The sequence below is a fragment of the Rhinoderma darwinii genome, chromosome 2 (assembly GCF_050947455.1).
Source record: "Rhinoderma darwinii isolate aRhiDar2 chromosome 2, aRhiDar2.hap1, whole genome shotgun sequence".
NCBI lineage: Eukaryota > Metazoa > Chordata > Amphibia > Anura > Rhinodermatidae > Rhinoderma > Rhinoderma darwinii.
Window position 1 is genome coordinate 377,652,877 of NC_134688.1, and position 21,896 is coordinate 377,674,772.

Sequence of the window (21,896 nt, forward strand, 5' to 3'; positions counted from 1 at the left end):
ATGGCAGAGGTGACATATGTTATCCTACAGTTCACACCCAATTCTAAACTGTATTTTTGCACAAGAATCTAGGAGTTTTCACTTTTCTGCAAGATTTATCCTTCATACAATCATTGTATATATGTGTGTGTACGTAAGTGCATCTCGGATGGCAACCAATGGAAGATCGAATCTGGTTTTCATTACTGAGAACAGATCCATTTTCGGTGTTAGAGCCATTTGGCACCCAAACTTCTCAATTAAGGAAACAATAGAGCATAATTTATTTTTGTAATAAATACTTTACTGTAACTTTAAATTAACATTTACTTCTTTCACTTACTTTTCACAAAACTCATTCATTACACACCAGTATGGCTCAGGGACAACAAACCATTCACAGTCTCCAGGCCCAATATTTATATTCACTGAACAAAAATTATTGTTTTCTTGATGACCTAAAATCAGAGACAAACAATAAGCATATAGAAATGACAATGGAACATTTGATGAAAATCAGGAGCATCATAACACTAAAACGCTAAGAAAGGAAAGGCAATAAGCAAAATGTTGGGGGATTTTACAATCTTCTGGGAACTACAATCCAGTGAGTCATTCTTAGGTGTGAAGCAGCTACCACAGCAATGATCTAGCTTTGATGTAGTAATGCCACTACTCGCATCCAGGAAAAAGATTCTTCAATGCACAAATGCAATCATATCCTGGATGAGAAATAGAGGCCACCACAGACCGAGAAACCAAGATACCAACCTGGAGTTCTGCTGCCTGGAACCTTCATGTACAACTGAACGGTATTCATTCCTAGAATGGTATGACCAACATGACTTAGGAGATTTCCAGCTGACACAACCCGTGAAAATGCTGGAAGTTTGGTCAATTCATGAAGCTGTAATTTCCACCTTTAACGTGAAGAGACAAAAAAATAAATACATTTTACCATTGTATATATTATTTTTGTATAGGGTCTTTCTATATATTATTACGTGAAGGTCCTGGTCTTACAAAACTATGAACGTACTTTTTTTCATCCGACAAGTCAATATTCGTCCCAAACTTAATGGTCTTAAAAGGTCCTTTCCTTTTCCGGCCACAACTATGAAGAGACAAAAACAAAAAAGTGAAGAGGGGACCACAAATGTTTATATATTTCTCAATATTGCAAATGTTACTATTTCACCAATCAGGGTGATGTCAAATAGTATTGCTTTATTAGAACATCCATACTCAGCAGAAAATACTGCATTCTAGCTGATCAATTCTAACATTGTGTAACTGCAGCATTCATTGCATGCTTCAAATATTACATCCATTTTTATCTTAGTATAAATAAATCATGCTTACATAAAAGAGCAGACATTCTTAACTTTAAAAAGATCGAAAAAAAAAAAAAAGTCACATTAAAAGAACAATATATGCCATTACTCACTTATCTGAAGACGTGGATTCACTATCGGAGTGATCCTTGTGGTGGGTTTTCTTCTCATTTTCCTCCTAAGGGAAATTTAATTTAAAAAAAAAAGTTTCAGATACATGCAGAGTCCAGCTATAGCAGCCATCGGTATGTGTCTACCATTTAGAATAAATGTTTGATTATTTATTTATTTTTTATAAAAAAATAATAATTACTCAGTATCACTCAATAGGTTATTCATATCATAAGTGCTTCTAGTTAATGCTATAATCTATATACATTCGTAAGAAAATACAGTAGGCTAAACCATATGTAAGGCCACATTGCGATGTTACACAAATACAACAGATTAAAATCCATCAGTAACACCAAATTCTAACAACCATTTCTTCATTCCATCAGAACAATCTGTGTACAGCCCCTCCCCCCTTTGTGATGCCAGGTTATATATGCATGTATACGACAGACGCAACCATAGATGTTACTAACCCTCAGCGATTCCTGGAATGAAGCAGCCTGGTACTGGGCATATTTTGCAATGGTAGTATGTGAGCGACTACTCTCACAACGCCAGATTTTCTTTGTTCCAGTTGTATCCCAGTTCTCATCGGAAGGCTGTAACAACTGTGTCCGCACTTCAACTATATGTTCAGTATTTGCTTCTACCAGTGTTTTAGTAGAGAACAGACCTAGGTCTTAAGAAAAGCAAAACGGCGTTAATGGCTTTATTGAAAGCGGCGTACAAATAAAAAAGTATAAGCCTTAACAGTATCCAACTATGTGCTGGATATCCTCAAAACAATAGTCTGTAATAAGTAACTATGGGTGGGGAATCCCACCTTCAACAGGATAACGCAGACGCTGGAATGGACGACATTATCTGCCATTCTAATTGATGGCATACATTCCCTACTTAAAGCCTGCGCCTTCTCCGCACCAACTCAGGTCGGCATAGAGTAGTGTCAATATAGCTGAAGACCCACTGCTGTAGGACTACAGTAAGTAGATGCAGATACTAGTGGTTAAATGACTGAACCTTCATATTTTACTCTTGATGAAATGTTTGATCCCGTTAACATAGCAACGCAAGCTCATAAAAAATGTCTAAACGTATGGCATTATAGTCCTAAAATTGAATTAGCATTTTATTCTAAAAAGTTTGCTCTCAGGCCATTGGGTGTTGATATCATGTGACCGCTGGCTAAGATGTCACAATGAACACGCAGCTGCATGTAAACAATGTGGGTGCAGAGTTTTGCAAACCAGTCAGAAGGAAGATGCATTGCACAGGGAGCCAATATAGTGCAGTACCTAACTTAAGTGCTCCAGCAAGGCCACGGATAACAGTAACAGGATTGTTCGGATTCGTGCAGAACTGATGAAGAGGTGGGAAGAAAGCATCTCTCTTATTCTCCAACTGTTAAATACAAAATGAGGATTTAACACACAGTATATAAATATTGCAAGTTATACTGAAGCTATATGACTAGAGAAGATATACATCAGAACATGACTGAAGGGCTAATCTGCGGTAGACATACTTACATAGATGCTCGGTGTTGGAGGATTTAATTTATCTGTTGGTAATGGAGGATAAGGTGGTGGAGGCGGCCGTGGAGGTGGACATTTATCCAGTAAAATGCTACTGTTTGATAAACCATTTTTACCCAGATTCCTAAAGGAAAAGGGGAAAAAACGTCAGACCAAAAAAATATAGCTTAAGAAAGATTCATGTTAATATTGGAATGTTTATTTAAAAAAAACATCCTTTTACAAGGCAACTCCGAGATAAAACCTTCCCTCTATTATTGTTTAGACAAGACCATTCATTTTCTACAGAATGGAGAACAGTAATGAAACCATGTCAATCTTTGGACCTTAAAACAGCTGCCAGATAAAGCGGTCACTAGAGGGGTTTTATATATATATATATATATATATATATATATATATATATATATATATATACACACACACACACACACACACACACACACTACCGTTCAAAAGTTTAGGGTCACTTAGAAATTTCCTTATTTTTGAAAGAAAAGCAGTTTTTTTCAATGAAGAGAACATTAAATTAATCAGAAATACACTCTATACATTGTTAATGTGCTAAATGACTATTCTAGCTGAAAACATCTGGTTTTTAATGCAATATCTACATAGGTGTATAGAGGCCCATTTCCAGCAACCATCACTCCAGAGTTCTAATGGTACATTGTGTTTGCTAACTGTGTTAGAAGGCTAATGGATGATTAGAAAACACTTGAAAACCCTTGTGCAATTATGTTAGCACCGCTGTAAACAGTTTTGCTGTTTAGAGGAGCTATAAAACTGACCTTCCTTTGAGCTAGTTGAGAATCTGGAGCATTACATTTGTGGGTTCGATTAAACTCTCAAAATGGCTAGAAAGAGAGAGCTTTCATGTGAAACTCGACAGTCTATTCTTGTTCTTAGAAATGAAGGCTATTCCATGCGAGAAATTACCAAGAAACTGAAGATTTCCTACAACGGTGTGTACTACTCCCGTCAGAGGACAGCACAAACAGGCTCTAACCAGAGTAGAAAGAGAAGTGGGAGGCCCCGCTGCACAACTGAGCAACAAGACAAGTACATTAGAGTCTCTAGTTTGAGAAATAGACGCTTCACAGGTCCTCAACTGGCAGCTTCATTAAATAGTACCCGCAAAACGCCAGTGTCAACGTCTACAGTGAAGAGGCGACTCCGGGATGCTGGCCTTCAGGGCAGAGTGGCAAAGAAGAAGCCATGTCTAAGACTGGCTAATAAAAGGAAAAGATTAATATGGGCAAAAGCACACAGACATTGGACAGAGGAAGATTGGAAAAAAGTGTTATGGACAGACGAATCAAAGTTTGAGGTGTTTGCATCACACAGAACAACATTTCTGAGCCGCAGAACAACTGAAAAGATGCTGGAAGAGTGCCTGACGCCATCTGTCAAGCATGGTGGAGGAAATGTGATGGTCTGGGGTTGCTTTGGTGCTGGTAAAGTGGGAGATTTGTAAAAGGTAAAAGGGATTTTGAATAAGGAAGGCTATCACTCCATTTTGCAACGCCATGCCATACCCTGTGGACAGCGCTCGATTGGAGCCAATTTCATCCTACAACAGGACAAGGACCCAAAGCACACCTCCAAATTATGCAAGAACTATTTAGGGAAGAAGCAGGCAGCTGGTATTCTATCTGTAATGGAGGGGCCAGCGCAGTCACCAGATCTCAACCCCATAGAGCTGTTGTGGGAGCAGCTTGACCGTATGGTACGCAAGAAGTGCCCATCAAGCCAATCCAACTTGTGGGAGGGGCTTCTGGAAGCATGGGGTGAAATTTCTTCCGATTACCTCAGCAAATTAACAGCTAGAATGCCAAAGGTCTGCAATGCTGGAATTGCTGCAAATTGAGAATTCTTTGACGAAAGCAAAGTTTGAAGGAGAAAATTATTATTTCAAATAAAAATCATTATTTCTAACCTCGTCAATGTCTTGACTATATTTTCTAGTCATTTTGCAACTCTTTTGATAAATATAAGTGTGAGTTTTAATGGAAAAAATAAAATTGTCTGGATGCCCCCAAACTTTTGAACGGTAGTATATATATATATATATATATATATATATATAGTGACATGATTTTCGGGGTTCCAGTGGTCAGACACCTACAGATCAAACATCGACGGTAGATCCTAAGGATATGGCATCAAACTTCTATCTCAGAAAAAGCAGCTTTGATATGTGAAATATTTTCACTTGAAGCGATCAGAAATAGACAATACTTGAAATGCCTCACATTGAAGACCCTCTTCTAGAAGGCTAGTGGGGGTCTCCCAAGTTCCTAAAGGTGAGATCCTACACTTGTCTATGCCATAAGATGATCATGGATTGGACTGGTTGAATTTTGTCTGATCCTACTGATTCCCTGTGAAATAGACAATGTCTGGTAGTCCCTCACTTCAGCACTTCTATTAAAACACGTCAATTTAGCAATGTAAAACATGCATGTTAATGGGACACTTGAACTTTGGGTGTCATAGAAATGAGAAAAGTAGATAAAATTTGCAATGTAACTCTAAATAACCTTCAAGTCCAAAATAATATGTTGAGGGCTATGCCAACCTTAGCAACTTTTATGTTTCATTGCTCTTATCCATCTAATATAAGAACTAAATCAACATCCCATTCCTCCACCATTTTGTGTATACAGCACCTATGCAGGCCTGTGTGTCTCCAGGGTTACAGACTACAAACAAATCCTGTGTGTAGTCAGACCCTGCATTCATATGTTACTCCACTCCCTTTTCCCCCTCTTCTTGCAAACCTACACCCACATTAACTACCCTGAAGTGTCTTGAGAGTGAATAGACATTGCCTCCAGCTAGGACGCGATGTCTATTCACACTCCCGACACTTCGGTAAATTTTGTGTGGGACTTGCTGTCATTCACAGAGTGATCTCGCGAGATCACGCAGTGCTGTAAATTAAGTCCCACACAACCTTTACCGAAGTGTCGGGAGTGTGAATAGACATCACGTCCTGGCTGGAGGCGATGTCTATTCACTCTCAAGACACTTCAGGAAAGTTAACGTGGGTGAATGTGACAGCACAGCGTCAAAATTATTTCAAAATAAACACTTATCTACATTACAGTGCCGATCAGATTACGTAGGAGATAGGGCACTTATAATGTGGTGACAGAGCCTCTTTAAAGAGGCTCGGTCACTAGATTATAAATGCCCTATCTCCTACATAATCTGATTGCCGCTGTAATGTAGATAACAGCAGTGGTTTTTATTTTGAAAAATTATCATTTATGAGCAAGTTTAGATTTATGCTAATGAGTTTCTCAATGGACAACTGGGCATGTTTTTACTTTTTACCAACTGGGTGTTGTACAGAGGAGTGTATGAGGCTGACCAATCAGTGACCAATCAGTGTCCTACACTTCTCATTGTTCCAGCCCAGCTTCTTTCACTGCACAATCACACTGTGATCATGCTGGGCTGGAACAATGAGAAGTGTAGCACACTGGTTAGTCACTGATTGGTCAGCCTCATACACTCCTCTGTACAACACCCAGTTGGTAAAAAGACACCCAGTTGTCCATTGAGAAACTCATTAGCATAAATCTAAACTAGCTCATAACTTGCTCAAAAATGATCGTTTTTCAAAATAAAAACCACTGCTGTTATCTACATTACAGCGCCAATCAGATTATGTAGGAGACAGGGCACTTATAATCTGGTGACCGAGCTTCTTTAAGGAAGAAGCGCAGGTAAAATCTTAAAAATTATATGCAAGTCACTATCTTTGGGTAATGCTTTTCTGCTATTTATTTTCCATTAGGGTAAATTTACATTCTGTAGATTTGTGGTGGGGATTCCGAACCACAAATCTGTAGCAAATTACAGCATAATACATGTGGATGAGTTTTTAAAAACTCCATTCACATGAAACGGAAAGAATCAGCGTGGAAAAAGGTTCATGCTGCAGGCTCTTAAATCAGTAGCATGTTAATTCGGTAACGGATTTTCACCATAGATGTCTCCGCTACATGTGGACCTGGGCCTAAGGGTGCATACTTAGTACACATGCAGGCTGTGTGTCACTTTTCTGCCATGATTCGCCCAAAATCATGGCAAGAAAAACACAGCGTTTACACAAAACTGATAAGACATTTTTGTAGTGGTATTGCATAAACACGCTGTTTTTATGTCAAACGCCACAAAACCTGAATGTGCAAATACGCTCAAGTCACGTAATTGTCACACAAACATAGGCAAATAAGTCTCACCCTTCTAAACATTTTTGTTAATCAAAGCTTTTAATTTTTTTGTTAAATATGACAGTCAATTTAAAGGGGTTCTCTGCAAATACCCAAGCCCCATGGACCGCCTGAGCGAGAGCCGTTCTTTGTGATAGAGACCGCTCTGGCTAATTATTGGGGGGGGGGGGGGGGACACCCATTGTTGCATACTCTACCAATGACAAAAGAAAAACCTCCATACACGCTTACCACGTTAGACAGGCAGATTTTGTTGTGGTTTTCACGGTGAATTTAAATGGAGTTAAATCCGCAACATAAATTGACATGCTGCGCATGTCAATTTTCGTGCAGAAACTTTCTTCAGCGTCTGGATGGGATTTGTGGAGATCTCATCCACTTTGCTGCTATGGTAATACGCTGCGGATTGTGCCATACACAAGTGAAGCCCTAAAAAGTACTAAAATTACTCTCATTCAGGAAAAACTTTATACGTTTCCCATACAGGCGGATTATGCATTTAGCACAGGGCAGCAGTCAATGTTCAATTAATCACATGTATATCGCATCACGAAACTGCAATTCAAGAAATTATACTTATGCTTACCATTTCTATGTTTCCAAATAGCTCCCCTAGATGAATCTGACATTTTCAGCACGATTATGAAAGTGAATTCACATTTACACCATGGAAATTGATTAGCTTATGTAAATTGTTTGCAGATCAAGGCCACCAGGTGGCACTGTACAGTTCGAGTTCTATACAACAGATTAAAAAACCCTTAAATTACTGAGAAAATGTTTAGGAAACTACTAGAAGGGCAAGCATAAACCTAAGTAGATGGAAACCCCATCAGAATCTACCACAATATTTTCCTGCTCGGGATGTGTTTACAGGCTGTGTATGTTTGCCATATAGGACAGGAACACTTCCCCAGGTAAATGTTGGCACCCCCATAGACTTCTATTATGCAAATGTATACCAAAAATGTGTTCTTTGGCTGACATATGTATATACTTGTGCTGCAGGGGCAGGCTCACATGAACAGTACATGACCAGTGACCAGGCTCGTTACATGACCTGGTGCACAGCTCGTTACAGTATGTGTATCAGAGCTGTGTCTTCTAACGACCCCAGCACCTGTGTGTCCATCACGTGACCATGCACAGAATTTTACCCACTGGAAGTAATCAAAGCACGTTCCTACTGAATAACATCAAGCAGAGATCTTGAAAACCGTGAGGAATGAATACAGAAAGTATATTGGAAAATTCTATAACTTTTAAATTATACAAAAAAAAAACAAACAACTTGCTGAAATTGGACAACGCCTTTAAGGGCTGACTTAAAGAGGCTCTGTCACCAGATTTTCAAACCCCTATCTCCTATTGCAGCAGATCGGCGCTGCAATGTAGATAAGAGTAACGTTTTATTGGCCAAGTTATGACCATTTTTATATTTATGCAAATGAGCCTTTCTTATGTACAACTGGGCGTGTTTAAAGTTATGTCCAAGTGGGCGTGTATTGTGTGTGTACATCTGGGCGTTTTTACTTGTTTTACTAGCTGGGCGTTGTGAATAGAAGTGTATGATGCTGACGAATCAGCATCATCCACTTCTCTTCGTTACCACCCAGCTTCTGGCAGTTCACAGACACACAGCGTGTCCTCGCTCATCCGACGCGATGAAGTTCCTGTGGGAGGAAGTGAGTGACGTCACAGCGTGATCTTGCGAGGACACGCTGTGTGTCTGTGCACTGCCAGAAGCTGGGTGGTTAACGAAAAGAAGTGGATGATGCTGATTCGCCCAGCTAGTAAAACAAGTAAAAACGCCCAGATGTACACACACAATACACGACCACTTGGACATAACTTTAAACACGCCCAGTTGTACATAAGAAAGGCTCATTTGCATAAATATAAAAATGGTCATAACTTGGCCAAAAATGCTTGTTTTTGAAAGAAAAAAACCGTTACTGTTATCTACATTGCAGCGCCGATCTGCTGCAATAGGAGATAGGGATTTGAAAATCTGGTGACAGAGCCTCTTTAACAGTGGGGAGGGGTGGGCCTGAAAGAGTTTCTAAAAAGATTCAGCTCCACAGAAGATCAAAAAAACATGGAAGAATCGAATTTTAGCTGGCCATAGACATTTGATAAAGGTCTCCTCGTGGGATCAGCCGATCTAATGTGTTAAGGGGAAGCCCTGGAGCTTAACATGCCCAATGGTTTATTCCCTTAGGAAATAAGCAGCAGTTGCGAAAACCATCTAATAAGCTTTGTGAGCCAGGCATGGTGTTTGTTACAAGATAAAATTGTATAGTAGTAGGTACAGCCACAATTTACATGTGTACAATTATAAATAAATGATCAGGGACGCAGGTTTTTAAAGGTAGAAAACTTAGCACAAACATAATTGAAAAAAACTTTCTACCAACAGAAGAGAAGGCTCACATTGGCAGATGCATTAAAGACCGTTTACATAAAACACAAAAAATTCAACTGTATAAAGTCGATTGTGCACTTCACAAGGTACAAATTGCCTTACAGTGTGGCACTTGAAGAACGCACGGTTGTCTGTTACATGATGTACTAGATTAGATACGTCTCATGATCTACATTATTGTTCAACGGGTATTTCCATCGTATACTAACCTGTCATTGTATTACCTCATACGCATACTCTGTTTTAATGTACAGGTTGCCTTTTGTACCATGTCTTATATTTTTTAAATCCAATAAAAATTATATATTGGTAAACAAAAAAAACGCAAGGTTGTAAGCATAATTCCATGTGAAGCAGTGAATATTTAATAATTTAAGACCCTATAAAGGCATTACCCAGGCAGCATAAAAAAAAAAAAGTATACCCAATATTACTTACCGGCATGCTTTTAAAACCTCTGTCGAGCTGGGGTAGATGGAGACTGACATGGATGGTATGGTCTTGGGACTTGGTTTGTGGGTAATTAAAGGAGGGTCCTTTTTTGTGGGGCTCTGAGAGTCCTCAACTCCCTCTCCATTGACTGTATCAAGTCCACTGTGGGGGCTGTTAAGGCTGATAACACTGTTGGTCATAGTCCGTTCAGTAGATTTTGGAGAAGGTGTTGCTGTGGAAATGGCTGAAGAAGGGGAGGAGGCAACAGAATTCTCAGTTTTTGTATGAACATCTGGATGTATATTGTTGACTTTGTCACAGGTTCCAGTACCCACATTGTTATTGGCTTTTCCCATCAACAAGGCAGAGAGCTGAGGATTGTCTGAACTAAGTAAACCTGGTGACTTAGAATCTCCATGGCTAGGAACAGTATCTGCCGTCACCTGATGGACATGATTAGGGAGTCCCTCTATACCGGCAGTGCTGTTAGGTGTCCCTTCAGAAAGCCTGCTTGTTTCAGGCACTGATCCGTTTCCTGAAGGCTTGCTCTCTTTGGTTAATATAATGCCTTGTTGTCCACCTGAGGTAGCAGTGTGAGAGGAGAGGTGATTGAGAGCAGCCCCCTGTGTTACTGAATTGCTAGGCATGGTAGGATGTCCAACCTGATTTTGAATACCAGTGCCAGCTGCTTGGAGTTGCTGGGAAGGCCCAGTGGAAGAAAGAGGTCGTTCACCATTAGGACCTGCCAAATGTGAATTCTGACCTTTATGAAGCCCCTAAAAATGAATAAGATAAATATATTAATTTAATTTAGTGACTGAAAAATAGGAAGTGCCTGATAATAGGCGTGCAAAAACTAAAATGTAATTAAAATAAGGTGGTGGAGAGATAGAGGAGTTATGTAAAAGTTACACACACACATATATATACACACACACACACACACACACACACACACACACACACACACGTAGTTTGATTATCTTACATCACACACAGACACTTGTCACCTCCTTAAGACTAAAAATGGTTGCAATAAGCTAAAGACTGATGTTGTACCGAGGAGCTGAACGTGTACATCATTTGGGAATGTTGTTGCCCAAAGAAAGAAGTCTCTCATATTCTAGTAGTGTTAATTTAACTACATCCACAAGACTTCTATGGTATCACTGGTTTTCCCCTAAAATATCTTGTCATAACTACCTGTAAATAAAGTGTAAAATTAAACTTAGAAACTGCAGCGTTAACACAAAACCGATTCCCCAAAAATGTAAGCGTACCTAACTTTTCAGGGGACCTTTTAGAATAAACAGTCATACAAATAACTATTTTTGGGCATTATATGACTTGTATTCTACATTATTTAGCAGTTTTCCCCTCTGCAGGCTCTCTCTAATTCTCAGTTTTCCCTGTGTTACTGGGAGGAGCCTTACTGCTATCATGTCTTCTATACACTGCACACATAGAAGGGAGTAATCCCCCTCTCCTAGCAACATGAAGGAGATTATACAGCAGTAATGAGCAGTGTAGCTGAGAATCCAGCACTGGGGTAAGAGAACTCTTACCAGCAGTCTGTGTCTCATATCTGTTCCTGCTTTCTCCCTTCACTATACATGGACTTCTAGGAGCAGCATCTGTCTCTCCCTGCTCCCCCCTACCCTCTCCATAGACTTCTATGGGTAGCACGTCTATGTCTCTTTCCCTCCCAACTCCATCCCCTAAAGAATTTTATGGACAGGCTGTGAAGAGACACCCCCCTACTTCCTGCAGTCCCTCAATTCTGCTCTGTAACTAAGATGGATTTTGCCTAACAGTGGGTACACAGCAGATTATAGGGAAACACATAGTGGCAGTAACTTCACACAATTTGCATGGATAAAACAACTACATTTTAACAGTAAGTCAATCACAAAGTTGATCTATAGCTAGTATGCTATTAGATTAGCATAAATGGTTTGAAAAGCATGTGTCAACTTAAAAGTTTCAATACACAAATTTGCCCAATTTATTTCTATTTTTTTACACATCCATTTCAACCTTTTCCAGTCTAACCTATAAAAACAAAGTAAAATTAAATATCATATAGATCAAACTTGAAGTACTCCTGACATAAGTGCCGAATACAAATCACAAAAGTCACGTGAACAGAGCATTAGATAAAACATATAATCAGACTGCTTCGGTAACCAATCGTTAAGCAGCCATTTTTACATGACCCAACCATGCGATGATAACCCATTATAACAAACTTTGCAAGCAGCAACCATTCCATCAACAATCAATTTATCGTTAACCATTCAAACAGGAAGAGTTTTTCCAATAAGGTTAAAGAGGCTCTGTCGCCACATTATAAGTGGCCTATATTATACATGATGTGATTGGCGCTGTAATGTAGATTACAGCAGTGTTTTTTATTTAGAATAACTATCATTTTTGACGGAGTTATGACCTATATTAGCTTTATGCTAATGAGTTTCTCAATTGACAACTGGGCGTGTTTTACTAGATGACCAAGTGGGCGTTGTGGAGAGAAGTGTATGACGCTGACCAATCAGTGACCAATCAGTGTCATACACTTCTCTCCATTCATTTACACTGCAGATAGCGATATAGCTATATCGCTATCTGCAGCCTCATACACACACTAACATTACTGCAGTGTCCTGATAATGAATATAAATTACCTCCAGCCAGGACGGGATGTGTATTCAGAATCCTGACCACTTCTGTAGCGTCTCTGTGATTTATAGCACAGCACAGCGAGATCTCGCTGTGAATGACAGCTTACAGCGTAATCTCGCGAGACTACACCTGCTATGCTGTAAATCGCAGAGACGCTACAGAAGTGGTCAGGATTCTGAATACACATCCCGTCCTGGCTGGAGGTAATGTATATTCATTATCAGGACACTGCAGTAATGTTAGTGTGTATGTGTATGAGGCTGCAGATAGCGATATAGCTATATCGCTATCTGCAGTGTAAATGAATGGAGAGAAGTGTATGATGCTGATTAGTCACTGATTGGTCAGCGTCATACACTCCTCTGTACAATGCCCACTTGGTCATATAGTAAAACATGCCCAGTTGTCCATTGAGAAACTCATTAGCATAAAGCTAAAATAGGTCATAACTCTGTCAAAAATGATCATTTTTCTAAATAAAAAAACACTGTTGTTATCTACATTACAGCGCCGATCACATCATGTACAATATAGGCCACGTATAATGTGGTGACAGAGCCTCTTTAATGCTACACAGAGTCTACCATTGTTAGCAGTATAAAAAAAAAGCAGCATTACTACAACTCGTGGGCGACTTCAATGTCTAGCTATGGGAAAGTTGTAAGCGACCTTGTAAATAAATCTCACATTTTCAAAATTCACTGCAATTTTTTCCCCCAAAAGGAAAACCAAGAAAAGGACAGCAAGTTGCAGTAATTCAGGGAACTGAGAGCAACTCTGTGGAGCCATAGCCGAAATCGTCCATTATAAATGCAGCTTTAGATAGGACACATCTGTGCTAGAGCAGAAACTGAGCAGTAAGGATACTTCGCACACGTGAGCCCAGACATCTACACAAATACCTGCAAATATGCATATAGAAGTGAACACGCAGCTACAGACAGAAGTATTACTACGAGGAAATAGGGAACACAGACAATAAGGTAGAATACTACAAATAAAGCTTTAAAGGGGTTTTCCCATCACACACACATTTAGGATGTATCCACAGGATATGTCATGAATGTCAGATAGATGCGGGGCCCACCTCTGCGACTCGCACCTATCGCTAGAACGGGGCCCCCTAAACCCTGTTCTAGCTTTTTGTGCTCACGCTGCCTCCCGGCCACTTACTGATTACATGGTCGGGAGTTACGGAAACAGCGTAACTCGCTGAGCTACGCTGTTTCCATAACCCCCATAGAACTGAATAGCAGTTACGGAAACAGCGTAGCTCGCACGATACGCTGCTTCCATAACTGCCATTCACTACTATGGGAGCTACGGAAACAGCGTAGCTCAGCGAGTAACGCCATTTCCGTAACTCCCGACCATGTAATCAGGAAGTGGCCGGGAGGCAGCGTGAGCACAAAAAGCTAGAACGGCGTTTAGGGGGCCTAGAGATAGATGAGGGTCCCAGGGGTGGGATCCGCATCTATCTGACATTTATGACATGTGTTCTCTGATGGGAAAACCCCTTTAAACAAAACAAACTATTATTGAAGTGGTTGTTGGTTTCTACTGATTGCACATTCTCCCACCAACTCCACTTTCATGATGTTGTAAAAAAATTTTTTAGGACAACCCTAGTTTTATCCAGCTCTTCCCTCTTCAGATAGGAAAAGTAGACCTTAATAAATATTTTGGGTTCACTTATTATTGAAATACCCAACATCAAAAACACCAAAAAGCCAAACAAATTAAATATACTAAACAAAAAAAAAAAATAGCTTCTAAAGTATCCAATATCGAGAAATAAAAAGGAGTGAGGCCACATGCACATGACCGTGAAACCACTCCGTAATTGCGGACCGCAATATGGTCCGCAATTACGGACCGCAATTACGGACGCACCCGATTCTATTGGCCGCGGACACCTTTCCGTAGCGCTACGGAAAGGTGTCCGTGCCGGGAAATATGGATCATGTCCTGCTTTTCAGATTTTACGGGCCGTGCTCCCATACTTTGTATAGGAGCACAGCATAAAAATGCGGCGCGCGGTCGACCGTGTCCGCAATCACAGGCTGTGATTACGGGCACGGCCGTGTGCATGAGGCCTGACTGTTCGGCTTCACAATATCACAATCTATTGAATACAGACACTGATTTTTCTGCCAAATAGACAGAAAATTATTTTCTAATGATAATCAAAATGGGGGCGTTTTGGGAAGTTTTGCAGGGTACCTGAATTGACACATTGTAGAAAATGGCATATATGGTGTAATATACTTGGTGCAATGCGCTAAACATGTTAGACACATTTCCCTTCCTTATAGCACCTCATGGCTGGTGTTCATGTACACAGATATTTTATATAAAATATTGGAGCACATCTTTAAAAAAAAACGTGGAATCCTTTTTCTTAACACTTTTCACAAAGTAGCCAAAGTAGGTGTAATACGTGTCTAAAAACTTTGTTGCTGCAATCTATGCTGGGGATTTACAAAGCAAAATGCTCAAAAATTCTCCCGTGAGCTTTTACTGAAAACAATTATTTCAAACTGATTATAATCTGAGGAATCATAGAAAAGTTACCAAATCTGTCTGAACATTCTTTAACAGTGGGAGTTTAACAGATGTGATCGCTAAATGATATATTGAGTGTGCTTGGTTGTCTATCAGTGATAATTAATTATTTATCACTATTTGCAATTGATCAGATTATGGCTGGTACTGTTATAAGGGGAAGATGGCAGACTTAGAGGGGCACTATGGCTGGCTCTGCTATGGAGGCACTTTAGAGTGCAACTTGCATGTTGGAGAAGAGAGGTTAATACTATATTATGGGCACTAGGGATGCACGATGCATCGAAACTTTGATACGGTTTCGATACTGTGCACCCCCAAACGGTTCGATACCGTTGTTTCATGTATTTCGATACTAAGCTGTGCGTCCGCACAACTTAGTATTGTAACACATGAATGTATGAGAGCGGGGCTGCGGCTGTGTAATACATGTGTGATACAGCCATTGCCCCGCTACTGAGTCTTGACAAGTGCGCTCCGTCAGGATGATGTGATGCGGCCAGCGCTGTACTAAAGACAGAACATGGTGGGCGCACTACAAAACACCCCCATGTTTTGTGTTCAGTGCCTGCGCTCATTAGTGCAGCGCCGGCCACATCTCATGCTGACCGCGCGCGCACTTATATCAGGAGCGGGGCAATGGCTGTATTACACAGCCGCAGCCCCGCTCTATAACGGCGGAGGTCAGAGAAATTCTTCTGAATGCTGCAATCAAGGCTGACTGCAGCATTCAGGAGAAAATGAGAAGGGAAATGCCCCTTGGATTGCGCCACAGGGAATTCCTGTGACGCAATCGAGGGCCATACCATATATGGGCAGAAGCCCAGGGTCCATTGAAGGACCCCAGGGCTGTCTTACCATATTTTCTGTTAGGGCATACTTAGGTATGTCCTAACAACTGCCAGTGTACTATACGTACACAGGCTAATGTACTGGCATATATCTGATACATGCCAGTACATTAAAGTTTAAAAATAAAGTAAAAACAAAGTAATATTAAATTTTAAAAAAAATACACATTTTTTTACAATAAACATTAAAAGAAGTCTCAATACATAAAATACATATTCGGTATTGGCGCAGCCGTAATAACCTGCACAACAACTTTTTTGCGTCATTTATGATGTGTACGCTGTAAAAAAAATTAAATAAAAACATTTCACTTATTATTGTAAGGCACGAGGTGTGACAAATTTAACCCCCATGTGCTTCACATTAATCGTAATTAACCCCATCATGTACCTTACACATTAACCCAGTGTTGTCTATTATGACTGAGAAACCTGATGGGGTTAATTACTATTAATGTGCCGCACATTCAAAATTCATCACACCTCACGCCTCACATCAGAAAATGGAAGAACTTTTTTTTTTTATTACTGTTGGCAAAGTATCGTTTTGGTATCGAAATCGCAATACTAAACGAAGTATCGGTATCGTAGTCCAAATTCTGGTATCGTGACATCTCTAATGGGCACTGCATTAAAAACTATGGCACTTCTTAATGATTGGAACTATTTTATCCGCACTGCAAAACGGGAAAAAACGCTCGTAAAAGTTTTGTTTTACTTTAACCCCTTAATGACCGGGCCATTTTGCACGTTAATGACGAAGGATTATTTTTTGTTTTTTCATGGTCGCATTCCAAGAGTCATAATTTTTTTTTTATTCCGTCGACATAGCCGTATAAGGGCTTGTTTTTTGCGGGACGAGTTGTATTTTGTAATTGTACCATTTTTAGATGCTTATAATATATTGATTAACTTTTATTAACTTTATTTTCGGAGAGTATTGAAAATAAGCAGCTATTCCAGCGTTGATTTTCACGTTATAAATTTACGCCGTTTACTATGCAGCGTAAATAACATGTTAACTTTATTCTATGGGTCAGCACGATTACGGGGATACCAAACAGGTAAAGGTTTTATATGTTTTTTCTACGTTTGCACAATAAAAAGCCTTTTAGAAAACAATTACTTGTTTTTGCATCGCCGCATTCCAAGAGCCGTAACGTTTTTATTTTTCCGTTGATGTGGTCGTATGTGGGCTTGATTTTTGCGGGCCAATGTGTAGTTTTCATTAGTACTATTTTGGGGTACATAGAACTTATAGATTAATTTTTATTTAATTTTTTATGGGGGGAATGGGAGAAAAGAGCGAATTTTGCCGTAGTTTTTTTTGCGTTTTTTTTGGACGCCGTTCATCCGGCAGTTTAATTAATGTGTTCATTTTATTGGTCAAGTTGTTACGATCGCGGGGATACCATATATGTGTATGTGTGATGTGTTTTGACAATTTTACTAAATAAAACCACTTTTTGGGCAAAAAAAGTAGTTTTATTTGATTTTCACTGTAATTTTTTTTTTTTTTTTTTTTTCACAAACTTTATTTAACTGATTGACATATTTTTTTTTAGTCCCACCAGGGGACTTCACTATGCGATGTGCCGATCGCATATATAATGCTTTGGTATACTTAGTATACCAAAGCATTATTGCCTGTCAGTGTAAAACTGACAGGCAATCTGTTAGGTCATGCCTCCGGCATCGCCTAACAGGCAGTTGCGGAAGACAGACCTGGGGGGATATATCCGTCCTCCTGCGCGAACTAGCAGCTGCTGAGGACGGATATATCCGTCCTTCGGCGTTAAGAGGTTAAGAGGCACGGGCACCAAACAAATTTTTCCTGGGATAAATGAAATTCCTTTTGCACACTAATAATGATGATGATGATCTCTCTGTCATGAACGTGTAATTTAACACATTGGAAGTTGTCAAGGTGCAACATTCTCCTTAAAAATAGACATTTCCATTATAACTGACCCTCAAGGACTCTATGCAGTCAAAGTGGATTGCACGGAGTTAAATCAGAATGGTTAGAGTGACCTATGAAACACTTATTGGCTGCTAAGTTATGCGTTTATTCTCCTAACTGCATTTAAAGGGGATAACAAGGCACCAAAAATTATTAGCAGTGTACGCCCTGCAGTATGTGAGTACACTGCTTATACATTCCGGTCCTCCATCACGCGGATGCTGAGATTTTCATAGATTTTTATAGTGCTGCCGGGGGACCAGAAGTCTAGCAGCACAGCCTTCTTTGAGGACAATACAACTCTTCGTCATGTGACGGACCCCACTGTACTCTTTGTACTCGCTGGACTACTGCTTGTACAGAGTATAGCGGGACGGGTCACATGACGAAGATCCGTATCGTCATCACAGAAGGCTGTGCTGCTAGACTTCTGGTCCCCCGGCAGCGCTATAAAAAAACACTGAAAATCTCAGAATCAGAGCGACAGCGGACCGGAATGTATATTAGCGAGTGCACTCACGTACTGCAGGGAGTACACTGCAAATACTTTTTGGTCTCCACATAACCCTGTTAATCTCTTCTAGAATAGAAACTCAATCTGTAGGCACTCGGAAGAGACCAGCAAAGCTGAAACAAGCTAAGTGATCAATGAGGTACAGTATGCGTAAATGTAATGTTCCAAAAGCCTCAAACAGACGCATGTGACACGACACAGCTAAAGCATAAAAAGGCCGAAGCGCTGATATTTTACAATGTGCTCCTCATATTGCAAAAACATGCAAGAAATTGTATGAACAAAAAAAACCATCTTCCATTACCTGAGTGGAGTTAGACAGTTGGTTTTTCCACGGCTCCTCTGCGCTGCTGGTCAGGTTTGTGCGGTTATGAGGTAGAGCGAGTGCGTTTCGCTGTGGGTAAGGCACATTTCCATTACTTCCACTTCTTGTTATGTGATTATTGCCTAACATAGTGTCTGTACTACCCATTGTCCCTATTGTATTGCAGGAAACTAGTCCTGCCGGAAAGGGTCCATTAGCCACAGGCTGCACAGGGCAAGCCGGACGGATTCCAGGCTGAGTGACGTTAAGCGCTCTGGTTAGCGCAACTTGATGCTGCAGACCAGAGACAGAGTTTGTAGGCAGTGATGAGTCAGCTGTTGGCCCATTAGCAATTCCAGTAGGTCGTACCTGTGCAACTCCTGTTTGTCTTATCTGCTTTATTGGAGAAAAAAAAAAAATATATATATATATATATAATCAGCAGTCACAATGGAGTTTAATTTTATAAGCTGTAAATATTTTTATATTCTTGGTAACTGGAATGAGCAAGGTTCCTACCTGCTGGTGCTGCTGCATTAAGACAAACTGACCCTCCAACTGCTCCAGCAACACCTTTTGTGCAGAATTTAGGTTACTCCTGTTTGCTCGTAGCTGTTCCAATTGCTAGAATTAAAATTAAATCTTATGTAAATATAACTGAATATTCGTAGCAACATACAGAAGTTCACAGATTCCACTTATTTTTATTAACCTAGGAAGTTACCAGAAGACAGAGAGCAAAGGGTGCAAAGAACATCAGTACTCTGCATGGGTCGGATCACATGACACAGATTCAATGCACAATCTGCAGAGTATGTCCTAGCGGTCACTGATTTTGCAAAAAGGCCCAAAGCAATACAGAGTTACGACATTTTTACATTTTGGCTTTTTAGGCCACTTTCACACAACAGCATTTTGGTAAGTATTTGAGAGCCAAAACCAGGAGTTGGTCCAAAAACGGAAATCTTTCCATTATACTTTCTCTGTGTACGTTCTACGTTTGGCTTATTGTGGAGTTGGTAAGTCAAACGTCCGACTCCTCTTTTTCCACTGTCTGGCTCATGAATAATAATTTACTGTAGTAAAATGGTAACTATGCAAGTAATAAATTAAATACAATATTAATATTTTATATTTAAGCTGGAATCTGTACATTTCTACCAATTCCACAGCCCTGATAAATACAAATGCAAAATACTGACCAATATACACCCATGTGAAAGAAAGTGTGCAGATTGCAAATGTCACACAGCCAGGATTGTGTCAGAAAAAAACCTTTTTTATTTAAAGTTTTAACACACTGAACCTGCGCTGGTTTTCTGAACACAGCGTGTTACAATGCAGAACGCAGTGTGACGTTTCTGGTCACGTACTCCATCAGCAGCCATATTATGAATGGGAGCGGCATGCGTTCAGAAGATACAGCGGTCATGGTAGTGTGGATTATTGCGCGAACGAAAATGGCCCAGAACTTCAGATAAAGACATTAGTAAGTTTATTACAATCATATTTATAATGCATTTCTAAAGATTTTTCTAAATTGGGCAACCCCTTTAATTCATCAGGTTTAAGAAATGCTTTAGGAGAATTTATGACAATAGGTGGCCTTTTGGTCCTCTAAGCTTTATGACCGTATTATTGTACCGATTTCCTTGTAATTATTCTTTAAGTCTTTCACTCACAGTCTACATTTAACAGATGCCACAATAGCCTCGTCTAGAAGCTCCAGTGAAGCAACGGTCTATAAATGAACAGCTATCACTAAAGCTGCCAGATGCCATTAGAGGCCGCCCTGCCCGCACATCGAGGGATTGTCCACCCTGATGCAAGACAATGGTTAATGTCAGTATAAAGCTTCAGCTCTGTGGATACTTTTGGGATCCACAAACAACTTTGGCACACAGAGAACCAGACATACCCACCCACCCGCACGGCGGCTAGATTATACCATGCGAAAGCGATACCTTCAGAGCAGCCGGAGACACCCAGCTGCTTTTTACCTCTGCCCAAAGAAGCTACATCTCTGAAGTGTTCCCTGGGGTAGCCCCAGTGATGTAACTGTTCAAGCTACTCCAGGAGCTTTAAAGGTCTTGTCGTTGTGGGGGATAGTTGGTCCTCTATGCGTGTGTGTATGTGTGTGTGTGACAAAGCTCTGTGTGGATATCACAGAGCTGACACATTATATCAGCATTAACATTAAACGGAGGACAAAAACGCAGCGTGAACAGGGCCTAACAGAGGACAGAGCCAGTATTATTTATATTTTTTTTTTTCTTTAGAATACCAAAAACTTTGCAAATCCAGTCAGACTTGAGTCTTAAGCAGGCTGCTAGCGTACTTGAAATTTTAGTGAAGCACCAACATCAAAGCAGACAAATGGATTATAGCAGATTATTTCCCTGCTGTTCGTGTACTATTTATTAAGAGATTACAGCATTATAACATCAGACTATAAAGGACATCAGTTTTTAGAACAAACTAACCATGACTTAGGCCCTGTTTATATCACGCTTTTTGTTTACGTTTAGTGTCTGTAAAAGAGTCCAAAGAAATCCAAGAGTGTCACTTTGGCCTCCGTCTGCTCAGTATATTGCACAAAAAAGGTATGACATAGCGTAGTAGACTGCCCATGTCATCTCACGGTGTCCAGTAAAGAAAAAAAAAAAACGCTTATATGTTACATGTATGGTAACCTATGGGAGATGGATGCCACTGTATGGCATCTGTCACATGGGTATGTCATCAGCTTTTCAATTGCTATTTATATAAAGTATCCGTTAAACGAATCCCATTAATGCCTTGGGGTGACGAATGCGTTAATTGGATGCCTAGTGGTATCCATCACACTTTACCTATAATGGTAGGCCAAAAAAAGGTGATGTGAACATAGCCTAAAACATTTAATTTCACGATCTACATTTTCGCACTACAGAATGCATACTTAAGCCCTT

At 40.0% G+C, this 21,896-nt stretch overlaps 1 protein-coding gene across 4 annotated transcripts in view; it reads right to left on the minus strand.

Moving 5' to 3' along the window:
- KDM6A (lysine demethylase 6A) overlaps positions 1-21,896 on the minus strand; it is a 127,041-nt gene that overhangs the window by 15,301 nt on the left and 89,844 nt on the right. For 2 of the 4 annotated variants that reach the window (XM_075853915.1, XM_075853913.1), the window contains 10 exons: positions 19,465-19,569; positions 18,946-19,338; positions 10,073-10,842; positions 2,957-3,086; positions 2,723-2,828; positions 1,901-2,106; positions 1,427-1,491; positions 1,019-1,093; positions 751-899; positions 323-437 (listed from right to left, as the gene is read on the minus strand). In XM_075853915.1, the coding sequence (XP_075710030.1) occupies positions 323-437; positions 751-899; positions 1,019-1,093; positions 1,427-1,491; positions 1,901-2,106; positions 2,723-2,828; positions 2,957-3,086; positions 10,073-10,842; positions 18,946-19,338; positions 19,465-19,569 (2,114 nt within the window). Of the gene's footprint in view, positions 1-322; positions 438-750; positions 900-1,018; positions 1,094-1,426; positions 1,492-1,900; positions 2,107-2,722; positions 2,829-2,956; positions 3,087-10,072; positions 10,843-18,945; positions 19,342-19,464; positions 19,570-21,896 lie in introns of all 4 variants that reach the window. The other 2 variants (XM_075853914.1, XM_075853912.1) reach the window with 1 other exon arrangement.